This window comes from Saccopteryx leptura, chromosome X (assembly GCF_036850995.1).
Source record: "Saccopteryx leptura isolate mSacLep1 chromosome X, mSacLep1_pri_phased_curated, whole genome shotgun sequence".
Taxonomy (NCBI): domain Eukaryota; kingdom Metazoa; phylum Chordata; class Mammalia; order Chiroptera; family Emballonuridae; genus Saccopteryx; species Saccopteryx leptura.
This window is the reverse complement of record NC_089516.1, coordinates 29,431,360-29,444,434: the sequence shown is the minus strand read 5'-3', so window position 1 is coordinate 29,444,434 and position 13,075 is coordinate 29,431,360. Positions and strand designations below refer to the sequence as shown.

General features: G+C 35.6%; 1 protein-coding gene across 1 annotated transcript in view; it reads right to left on the bottom strand.

Moving 5' to 3' along the window:
- Nucleotides 1-13,075, bottom strand: part of CFAP47 (cilia and flagella associated protein 47) — a 390,193-nt gene that overhangs the window by 28,156 nt on the left and 348,962 nt on the right. The window contains exon 51 of the mRNA XM_066357757.1: nucleotides 10,116-10,268. Coding sequence (XP_066213854.1) covers nucleotides 10,116-10,268 — 153 coding nt within the window. The remainder of the gene's footprint in view (nucleotides 1-10,115; nucleotides 10,269-13,075) is intronic.

The following is a 13,075-nucleotide window of genomic DNA, read 5'->3' as shown; positions in this document are numbered from 1 at the left end:
GTATAGGGTAAAAGTAATCCTTGGGTTCAAAGCTGCTCTAAGAAATCCTAATGGAAACCAGACCACCTGTCAGAGATAGCTGATTATAATTTCTGCAATAGAACTCTAAGAAATAGCTTGGGCATAACAAACCCAAGTCACATTTAATGATTTCTCAGCAAACCTTATTAATGTGAATGGCTAACTGACCAATGCCATCACAAAATCTCTTTTTTCCTTTTTCTACATTTAAAAATAAATCTCTGACCTTCTGAATTGCCAGTTTTCATCCTGTTGACAAATTGGCAATTGTTGTTCCTATTGATAACCATTCTTTGCTTTACCAAAATCAATATGTCTACATATATGACGTCTATTTGTTTTTGGAAATGTTTCATAGGAAGCCATACTCCATATAGAGACAAAGAATTTAAGAATGTGAAGAGAGTTTAATGGGAGATGAAATTCCCATTGCATTCAAATAACATACTATTTTTAAAAGCAAATACTGTATGTAGTTGAGATTTGCATCTGTTTCTGCTTAGTTACTGAAGCCTTTATGGGAATGGCTGTGTCAGAATGAAGATAGAAAAGGAAAAGTTAAATTTAGTTTCAGAAGCACTGGTCCTTCTGTGAGTGATCTGTTACTAAGGATGCTACAATTCCAATTCTAAAAAGATCCATTGGTACAAAATACAGAAATATTATCAGCTACAGAATGGAGTGTGTGTGGGGTAGGGGAGGTGAGGTGAGTAGAAATCACAAGAGTATATTTTTTCAGACTAGACATAGCCCCTTGTCTGCAACTTGAATATTATGAGTATCTAAGGGAGTGGAAAAGAATCAGTTTGAACAAAATCATGATAAATTCACATTCTGTATTGCAGGGCTCGGGAACCTTTTTGGCTGAGAGAGCTATGAAAGCCGCATATTTTAAAATGTAAATCCGTGAGAGCCATACAATGACCTGTGTACGTTACACATTATCCAATAAAAAAATTGTTGTTGTCCCGGAGGACAGCTGTGATTGGCTCCAGCCATCCACAACCATGAACATGAGCGGTAGGAAATGAATGGATTGTAATACATGAGAATGTTTTATATTTTTAACGTTATTATTATTTTTATTAAAGATTTGTCTGCGAGCCAGATGCAGCCATCAGAAGAACCACATCTGGCTCACACGCCATAGGTTCCTGACCCCTGCCATATTGTGTCTTAAAGCTGACCTGTCGAGTCTCTGCATTTTATTGAAAAAGTCATATAGCCAAGTATTAAAAAATGCCTTTTGACCGACCAAGTTGGCAGTGGAGTAGGCAGATGCACAGACTCCCAGCTCACACCACCAAACTGGATTACAAATTAATTTAGGAACAATCAGTGTGAAAAAAAACCAACTTTGGATTACAAGAACAGGTTTCAAAAACCAAGGAACAAAAAAGAAGCCACACCGAGCCTGGTACGGAGGCACAGTAGGGCTCCCCTGCTTCCAGGAGCAAAGGGGGTTGAAGCTGAGAGCCCAAAAGGGCTCTCATTCTAAGGAGAAGAGCAGAAAATATCACTCACAGCCACTTGCCTGGGGACCTGGAAAAGAGGTGTGCTGAGAGGGCTGGCTTATCTTCCAAAGGAAAGTGGGGGGAGAGAAACAGACAGTGACGGGCAGAGGAATGTATGGGATGACCTGAGAAGCTGACTCATCCAGTGCGGAGGTGACCATAACTGAAGGAGGGGTTGATCCCTCCACACAGCACAAGCCTAAAGTGGTTCTGGGTGATCCACCTCTAGAAAGCTCTCCAGCTCCAACCAGCACAACAAGACACAGCTAAAAACAGGAAGTGGGGAGGAGGGGCAGTAACTCAGGTCTCCATGGAGATCTGAGATGTACCTCCCCCTACTTTAGTGGAGAAAGCACCCCACCCAGGAAGAGAAGCTGGTAGATCACACCTTCAGAATCTCAGGTTACACCCACCACATTCCTGGATACAGTTTCAAATAAGTCCCCTGCTGAGATCAGTAAACAAGATTACCACTGAGTTAAGAAAACTGAGAAGAAAACAAACAAATCAAGACTTCAAAGCGGCTCTACTAGGCAAGGAGAACACAACTGGAAGATAATGGGAAGGCAGAGAAGCATAAGTCATATGCTTCAAACAAGATGAATCAGAAGTAATCAAATTACCAGATGCAGAGTATAAAATAATAACCGTTAGGATGCTTAAGGATCTCAAAGCTAAAATGGATGGACTTAAATGAACACCTCAGTAAAGAAATTGTAAGCATCAAAAAGGACACGAAAATCATAAAGAAGAACCAGATAGAAATGACAAACACAATATCAGAAATGAAGACTACACTAGAAGGAATTAAAAGCAGGCTGGATGAAGCAGAGGATTGAATCAGAGACTTAGAAGACAAGATAAGCGAAAGCACAGAAGCAGAAAAGCAAAAAAAAGGGGGATTAAAAAGTCTGAGGAAACTCTAAGAGAGCTCTGTGACAACATGAAGAGAAATAACATTTGCATCATAGTGATTCCTGAAGGAGAAGAGAAAGAACAAGGACTAGAGAAGCTCTTTGAAGAAATTATAGCTGAAAATTTCCCTAAATTGATGCAGAAAAGAGTCACACAAGTTCAAAAAGCAGAGAGAACCCCATTAAAAAAGAACCTAAAGAGACCCACACCAAGACATATCATAATCAAAATACCAAAGCTAAGAGATAAAGAAAGGATATTAAAAGTTGTAAGAGAAAAACAGTCAATCACCTACAAAGGAACACCCATAAAGATGACATCCAATTTCTCAACAGAAACACTTGAGGCCAGAAGGAATTGCCCAGAAATATTCAAAGTAATGCAGAACAAGAGCCTACAACCAAGACTTCTTTATCCAGCAAGACTACCGTTTAAAACTGAAGGAGAAATAAAAAGCTTTTCAGACAAAAAAACAAACAAAAAAGACTCAAGGAATTCATCACAACCAAAAATGCCTTTTGCCATGCTCCTAATCTGGAGAAAATCTATACAGTACTTTTATGTGGACTGGAGTGATAAGAGCTAAATCACTTAGGCTAGTATAAATTATCTGATTAATAAAATTATTCTGTCATGAAAAGCATAGCTCATAACTTTAACAGAATAACTGCACATTTCTAAAAAAAAATAGGTGTTTAAATAAATGTAGTTTCCCATAATACACATTATAATTTCAAAGTTACAAGTCAATAGTCCTTGGGACTACTGTAACATTTTTTTTTAATATTGAAGGAAAATTCTGACCTTTCATAGAAAACATTTAAAAATACTCTTGAATTCATGAAATTATGAAGTCATAATTAATATGTATTTAACTTCGGTTGTGTTTTAACAGGTAGTAAATATTTATTAACCTATGTTTTTTCTATCTTACAGTATATAATGCTTATCACATGCTTTTTTTAAAGCACCTCCCATTTTCAACTGCCTCCTATTCTCTGAAGATTTTCATGACCCCTAAGATCTGTAGCTTTTGCCCCAATGAAACATTTTAGCTTTGGCTAAATTAATGAACACAAGGAAGATGATTCTGTTTCCACGCCCAACATCTAAACATACCATACTTTAAAAGCATAACATTTTTCTTATTCATTCATTTATTTATTCATTCAGTGTATAATAATTGCAAGCTTTCATTGTAATGATGGTTCTCATTTTCATGGAGCTTATGCTTGAGAGAAAAGAACTATCAATGATACCATTAATTTTAAAAATATTCCTGTGATAACTGCTACTATGGGGAGAAGTAAAAGAGGCTCTGAGAGCAGAAGTCCTGGCAACCAGACTGCTGAGGTCCTGATGAGCAAAGTGAAAGACAATGGAGGTACCTGGATACAGAGAGAAAGAAAATGCCTCTTCCGCATTACAGAAGCACGGGGGAATATTCCACAGTGGAAACCAGCTCAGCCCATTCCCACTTGAAGAACTTATGTGGGTAGAGCAGAGAGAGTGGGAAGAACTTAACAAGAGATGAAACAGGCAAAGCTGGCAAGACCATGCTGGGTCGTGAGAATTTGAGACGTCTTAGCATAATAGGATGCCACTGAACGTTTTAAGTATGGAAGTAATGTGCTCATTTAATGTGTATTGAAAAAAAGGGGATTAGGAGATCCACAGTAGTTCAGGCCAGTTGTGGCTGTGCAAGGGTGAGAGGAGATTGTAGATTAAGATAAAAAGAATACCCATCTATGTATAAAGCAGGAGCTACTTAAGCAGTCATGACTAGTAACTGGAATCATTGTGTTTATCACTTCAGTATTATATTGACACCCTTAACATATATACAGAATATTTAATCAAACAGGGTTCAGGTCAGTGCATAGTATCATGTATCTATATTTATTCACTTATTATGTCATAAAATAATAATGGTAATAACCATTTGGGTTGATGACAGCAAAGTCATTATATTAAACAAAAGGAATATGTCTCCAATCCAGATATTATCCCTGCACTGTTATCATTCAACATAATGCCTGTATCATACTGCCAATAAATTATGCAGCAGGAGCAATGTTGGGCAAAAGTTCCCGTTACTTGGGTAAGTGTTTTCAGGATAATAACTAAATTTTATTCAATGTGGAAGAATATTAGTAATTTTTAAAAAGAGATAACTTGACTAAATATGATAATTGAAAAAGTATCAAATTATAACAAACTTATTTGCAAAAAATACTTTGAAATTGTGTTATTATACAACATAAAATTTTAATTGAGTTTATTGGGGTGACATTGGTTAATAAAATTATATAGGTCTCAGCTGTACAATTCAATAATACATCATCTGTAGATTGATACACTTTAATATGTAAGAATATATTTCATAGCAAGCCCAACAAAAAATGTCTTTATTATAGAGAAATGATTATCAAAGTATAATTAACATTGCTGTTCATGTTATTTTCCTACATTTCCATAGTACTCTCTTTATTAATAATAGGCACATACATTCGTTTCAAAGAACATAATCATATAAGAAATGGACTACTGAAGACAAATTTGAAATAGGATGAAGACAACAAAGTACTCAAAGAAAATAGAGAATGCTGGATATACTCCTTAGATCTATTTTCTTTGAACAGATAATGAAGATTGTGCCATCTGCTCACTTAATATTTTTATAAAATTGCATATTTCAAGAGGTATGCCATTTACATGTTTCATTTCACTTTAATAAGGCAATTTAATAGAACAAACATTTTAATTAACTTAAATTTAACTATGTTCCTATGCTGTGACTGTAAAAGGAAAACTCAAGGAAGAAAGTGGCTACATGGCTGATGCTTTTCTCAAATGTTTTATTTTAAACAAGATACCAGAAATAAAAGATAAAGAGACTAATTTTAACATAAATTTTTTCTCTGATCAATGTCACCCTATTAAATTTAATTTCTAAATTAAAAAAATATTTTATCTGAGTTTTTAGCAATTAGCAATCAATTTCAAACTCTATCCAGGATTTATGTACCATATTATTGTACTTTCATTTTGATCAAATATTCTTTTTTGTATTAATGAGAAAACCCATGGAATGGCATTGAGAGGACTGTGTTTCCATCTCAGAATATCATGTCAGTAAATAGGAGGTGTCCGCCAGTACATCAATATGATGGAATACCTAACTGAGCTTTAAGTGATAATAATGGTAATACCTAACACTTGCTGAACACTCACTGAGCACGAGGCACTTTTCAGTATTCCATGAATTTCCACTTAATCTTCAAAAATATCCTATGAAGTAGATACCATTTCTATCTGCATTGTTCAAGCAATTTATAGAGAGGTAATTTTCTTAAAGCCCAACAGAGACTAAACGGAAGAACTCAAGCTGTCTGGCTTCACACTATACAACCTAGGCCTGTCTTATAGCACAATTGCCAAGCAGACATCATCAGCATTATCATCTGGAAGTGTACAGGGCATAATCTGTACAATAAAGTGTGGTGGCCCTTAGGTCAGAGACCTGGGTTACTCAAACATGCAGATTCTGGTCAGAGGAAAAGGAGCCAACAATAGAGAGAAGGACAGCAGTTAGATAATAAATTAACAAAGCTAATAAATCAACAAAGTCATAAAAACCAATAACAGAAAGTTCTTCGACTGGGTCAACTAGTAAATGCAGCTTTAAGTTGAGAATGCCCAGAACACCAATCTGACCATTGGATTAAGCATACTTGATAAGGCTGACAGTCTTGTTAAGGGCCATATCATTAGAGTAGTTAAGACAGAAGCCTTAATGGAGTGACTTGAGAAGAGAAAGTAAAATAAAGAGAAGCATAGCAAAGGATCAAGTCTAGAGGATAATATGGGGTCATAGAGGACTGATGCCAGGTTTCTCAGGACCCAATTGTAATTACAGGCCAAACTGAGAATGGGAGTCTATGGTCTATGTATGACATGCATAAAGCATACAGCCTGATGATTGGCCAAAGGTTATAAGAGATTGGCGTAACACATAACTCGGCAAATCAGACACAAAAAAAGACAACAGATTAAGCAAAGAGAAATAGCCTCAAGCTGCAGAACACCTGGGAAATAAAAGGAAGAAGCATGAATCTGATGTGCTGTGAAATAATAAAACCACTCTCACAGAAAAAGTCACTGAACTGCTCCCCAGAGAGACACAGAGAATGCGTGGACCAAAAGCCACATATGAAGAAATATAATTAAAAGGAAAGTTCTTCTCACAGAGAATAATCTGTAATGTTATGAAGGGACATGCAAACTGCAGTCTAAAACTGCAAGCATAATAATATCCCAGTAGAGCAATACCAATAATACAGATATATAAACCCAATATATTGAGTAGGTGTTCCTTGAATTCTGAGTCTTTGTCTTGTTCACATAATATCTGGTAGCAAAGATGCTCACTAAATTGTTGTTGACTGAGGAAGCTATCAAAGTGATCAATCCTGATTAACTCTACGGTGTGTACAAGGAGTAGGGGTAGAGAGAGAGACAAGTCCTGACATTTTCAAGCCTGAATGAGGCTTGATAATTTTATTGGACTCTCTGGGAAAGAAGATTACGATAAAGGGAAAATTATGGAAAGAGAGTTGTGGGGATTCTTATCTCCTACTTATCATGTTTACATAGAGGAGTCTATTCACTCACGAGACGAAAAAATTTAAGAGGAAAAAAAATAGCATCAATTTGCTTCCTCCCTCATGACTTGCCATCAGAGGAAAAGCAATATATCTGATCAGTGAATGTGGGCGAAGGAATGGAACATAAGCAGATGAGCAAACCCCTCTCTTCCTTTCCCAATGTTGAATCCAGGACTAAATCCTTCCGCCTCCTCTTTCATGTGTATGTTGTTTGTTCCTACAGGGAGTCTGTAACTGGGAGGCTCGGGGTGAACACACTCAATTTCAGAGGAAGGCATTAATAAGCCCAAATGAGTCCGTAGTACCAAGTCACTTCCAGTCCACCTTTATAATGATAAAAGTAACACCTTTTGATCTCCATCTGCTATATCTCTGCATCTACTTGTTAGGAAACTTGAACGAGGGAATACTGGATGGAATCCGTGATCACACTGAAAACTCTATCACAATCCAGGCCACAGATGAAGTGCTTTAATTTCCACCAGAAGGGATTTAAGAGACATTAGAAAGTGCAAAATGGCATGAGCAATACAACTTTGTTGGACACTATTTGTTGAGTAAATTATAATTAAATTATACACATGGGGAAACACGACTTTGCATATACTAAAGACTAAAAGAGCTTTCAGATTTTGTGGTCAGATTGTCCCATCATAAAAATACGGGGGAGGGAAGTAAGGAGATTTACAGAGAGTGCAGGCAAGTTGACTATACCTTTGGAATAAGGGCAGAGAAAAGAATCCAGTTATTACCAGATGCCTTTATGAAATCCAGACAAGAGAGAGGTCAGCTGATTTATCAGATATTCAGATATCATAAAGACAAAGAAAAACATTCATGTTGAGGGATGACTGGAAAAAAATTCTACTTCTGGACAGCAGGACAAGCTTCAGACCAGAAACATTCACAGAATGTTTTTAGTTAAAAAGAAAGATGAGCTTCTTGAGCTTGTTGGTATTGAGCAGGAAAAAACCTATGGTAGAGGAAATGGTGCAAAGGGAGAGGTCTGCAAACTTTCCAAATAGCTATTTTCAACAGTAAGTGTTATTTGTCATTATGAAAAGTGCTGAAACACTGAAAAATGACTCATGGCAAAAAGTGTATTCTGAAGAGTTATTTGAGAGAGACTGTTTTCCTAATATAATATGCCTATTTTAAACCTCCCAAATTGATGTTGGTGGCTTCCTTATAGACCTTGCTTCTTTCGAAGAAAGAACATTTTTTCAGTTGCAGTAGATAAAGCATCAGACCAGGACATGGAGGATCCAGGTTCAAAACCCAGAGGTCACTGGTTTGAACGCAAGCTCATCTGGCTTGAGCGTGGGCTCACCAGCTTGAGCATGGGGTCTCTGGCTTGAGCGTGGGATCACAGACATGACACCATGGTCACTGGCTTGAGCAAGGAGTCACTTGCTCTGCTGTAGCCTCCTGATCAAGGCACATATGAAATCACAATCAATGAACAACTAACATGCCACATCAAAGAATTGATGCTTCTCATCTCTCTCCCTTCCTGTCTGTCTGTCCCTCTCTGTCCCTCTCTCTGTCTCTCTGTCCATCTCTGTCACAAAAAAGAGAAATATTTATTTCCAGATCTTCCTCTATATTTACTCTTAGACTGCTTGTCTGCAAATAAGAGAACCCCAGTGTGAATGATTTTTCGGAAGTCACTAAGGGTGTCATGAAATAAAAGGAAGGACTGATTGATCATGACTGATCCATATGTATAAGTTGATGAGTAGACAGAGAAGTAGGCCCACAAAGGGAGGAGAAAAACAAGCATGCAGAGAACAAATTCTCCTCGGTTATACTTCTTGCAATTTCAGCAAATGAAGAGTAACAGACTTTCCGTGTTCTGACTTCAAAAGATGTGGGGGCAGGGGAAGAATCACAAGCCCAACTTCCATTAGATGCCCTCTCTGAGCAGGGGAAGACTGTGTGATTAAAATATTATAAGAATTATAGGGCTAGTGGGAGTAGTTCCTCCAATAAAGGAGTGGAAGTTGGCAAGATGGGCAGGGCAGATTATCTCAGACATTCCCCATGCTGGGGAAGTACATGGTAACTATACAGAAGTAGCAAGTGATCCCACGTGGTTGAATAACAGGTTAACAACTTAGGGCAACAAGATATGGAATGATAGATAGGGGACTAATGGTGAAGGCAATTCTGGATTATTTTATATAGACTGCATCATTTGAAAAGACACTTTTGTAGATAAAGATCAAATATCTGTGGTTTCATATAAAATAGCCATTTCTGTGGATGAATATTGGTAATTTTATGTTTCACGGTAATATCTTATTCGGAAAGCAATCAGGAAACATTACTACTGAAAAGAAAAAGCAACAGAATCAAACAAGGTAGGAAGTAAAATAGACCACAGTGTGATCATAAAGGGAAAATACAAAGAACTCTTGCTTACTGACTGGACATTCTCAACCAGGCATTATACTTTACATTAGGAAACCTCTCAGGAAACTTTGCTTTGTAAATGTTTTGTGATTCCTACAGGGCATTAAAAGGAAAATCAATTAGGTTAGGCCTGATCACAGTATCAACAGTTCAGAACCTACCATTGACATCTTGGTTTTAAATCCAAAGTTCTTTCAAAAATTTAAAAAACGTTTTAAAAAATAGGCAAGCCTAGATTCATATAGCATGCGTGCCACTGCTATGTTGTATAAATCTTACAAATCATTAGATTTTCTCACCTTTAAAATAAAAATATAGCTGTACTACTCTGATGATAAATCCTGTAATAACACTCTATTCATATAAAGCCAGTAATAATCATAATTAATGTCATTTTGGAGATTACTGTGAAGGAAAAAAACATAACTGAACACTTACTGAGCGCTATTTTAATGACATATTGTAAATGAAAAATAAATGGGCATGGATTTTCATGAAACTGAGTAATAAGGAACCTACAATTTAAGAAAACTAAGGTTTTGTTTATCATCATATTTTATATCTATCATGGCGGTTCTCTTACCATCAACATCTTCATAAGATGAATATGAATTTCTTCTTGGAACCACTGAAAAATCTTTCGTAAATAAGATAGGACGCTCTCCTACGAAGTCACCACTCAGTATGACTTGCATATTCGTTTCTATCAGTTTCTTTGCCTGGCATGTTATGACAACTAAAAGAAAGAAATACTTCCAGTTAATTTGACTATTAGGTTATAGGATCATTCTTGAGCTAGAAGAAAATAAATTATTATTGTCGTGAAAAATAAAAGTTTCTTTGGCATACTTTAACTTTACATTGCATCTGGCATTCATTCTCATTCACGAGGTATCCACATACATTGACATTTTGTGATAAAATATAAATATTAAATAATATGCAAAAATAGCATGATGAGATAAATCTGGAAGATCTAAATTAGGTAATAGAAAATTTTAATAGCTTGTAGAAATTTGATTCAGAAACTGAACTAGTTATATCAATATTTCAACTGCGGGTCATGAACATATGAATTTTTCAACTATCTATATGTTCATTGTGGTAAATCCCAAACCTTACTTACATAATTATACTATAGCAAATACCTTCAACTCAGTTCTGTAGTAACCTTTAATTTGTAACCACAATTTAAAAAATTTTTATTATATTATTTACATGTACCTTAAGATTCCTTTTATTTAAAATATTTAAGTAAAATATTTTAATTTCTTCTTTTGAACTGCTTTTAATTTACAAAATGCACCATTAACAGTTCAAAATAAAATTGTAATAAATTAAAATTAAAATGTGACTATATATTAATATATAGCATAAAACTTTATATATTTATATATACATTAAATTTCAATATTTTCTTATATCAAGTACAGAAGTTGTCAGTGATCTTGTGAGAAACCATATTATTGTTTTCATATATTTACTAACTATATAAAGGGGCATTAATATGTTCCTTTGGCATCAGCTCTATATTATATTATGAGGCCATATACACTACAGTCCACATAAATAAGAATATTTTTTTCAAAATATATTAATTGTTATATTTTTCTCATTTTAGATGATATAATATATGGAATAAAGATGAACCATAATATTAAAAAAGTTTTTGAAATGCATCACACCATACATTTGTGGCATCAATAATAAATTCACTTAAACTACAAAATTGAATAATGTTCTCATATGTATGTGTTTTCACAATATGTACAACATTTATAGTATAAAAATGTTTAAAATAAATATTTTTAATTCTAAACTTTACAGGTTGATAGTAAACATTTTATATTTAGAATAAATGTAAAATGTACTATAAGGGTATAAAGTTATATGTAAGTTAAGAGAGTTGAAATGGTTGAGGAAAATGTACAAGCTTTCCGGTTATCATTTTCTTCAGTCTTAAAGCATTAAGTTAGACATTAGTGTGATCAAAGTTCCAATCAGCACCATGTCACAGGTCTTACCCCGTAAGCCCTTAGGAAATGAGTGCCTGACACTGTAAGGATCATGGAACCACGGGTGGATTCACATTCCATTTTATTTCCACTGTGACAAATTGTGGAGTTTTTTCTAATTATCTGCCCCAGTGGACAGGAGCAGATAAGAATACTCAGAGAGAACAAACAACCACAAAATACCCTGGGTTTGAGAGTCACCTGAGTGACAGATACACTAAAAAAAAAAAAAAAAAAAAAAAAGAAACAATAAATGTTGGTGGAGATGCAATTCAGTTTGGAAAGCATACGCTATCTCTCTCTAATGTGTTCTTAAGAATGAAGAATGGACTATACAAAGGGTAAATAATATGTATATATAAAATTATACCTATTTGGTTCTCAAGGGCATTTATAGATAAAAATAATTACTAGAATAGGTTTTAGATTTTTGTAAAATGATTAATAACTATCATACAGTCTGTTTCAGAACTCTGATGTTAATATTAGGTCGAGCTAATGCAACATTGGATACTTACAGAACTCACATTTAATTTAAAAATGGAGTAATAACCAAGAGATATGACTAAGTAGAAAGTGCCTTTATGTTTCTAGAGGGTGTTTAATTTTCTTTGAAGGAAACTGTACAAAAATTATGTTTATGTTTCTCTTAGGCTTTGTTTTAGACTAAAAATTTTTAAAAAATCTTTAACCTGGTTAAAACCAAACTCTGTCTGCATAGACACAGCAACAACATTAGAATTCCAATAGAGCAATGTCTAGGCTTTATTACATCATATTGATCATATGTATGTCTGTACTACAAATTTTAAACAGTTCAGCTTCATGGAAAGTATACAGACAGTTATCTTCTAGAAAGAAATAAACATTTTGGTTATATTTGGGAAGAATTCTGAAGATAATTTGTTATATATATATATATATATATATATATATATATATATATATATTTTTTTTTTTTTTTTGTATTTTTCTGAAACTGGAAACAGGGAGAGACAGTCAGACAGACTCCCGCATGCGCCTCACCGGGATCCACCTGGCACGCCCACTAGGGGCGACGCTCTGTCCACCAGGGGGCGATGCTCTGCCCCTCCGGGGCATCGCTCTGCCGCGACCAGAGCCACTCTAGCGCATGGGGCAGAGGCCAAGGAGCCATCCCCAGCGCCCGGGCCATCTTTGCTCCAATGGAGCCTTGGCTGCTGGAGGGGAAGAGAGAGACAGAGAGGAAGGAGGGGGGGGTGGAGAAGCAAATGGGCGCTTCTCCTATGTGCCCTGGCCGGGAATCAAACGCGGGTCCCCCGCACGCCAGGCCGACGCTCTACTGCTGAGCCAACCGGCCAGGGCCAATTTGTTATATTTGAAATATTAGTATGTATTGATAATTTTTTAACTGAAAAGTAAAAATACTTCAAATAAAACAAATGACATTTATTGTCCAAAGTATTGTTAGATATTTGAACTTTTCTTCTAGTTAAAATGAAACTACAGAAGAAAATACGTCATCTTGGCCTTCCAGTGTATTAAGGGA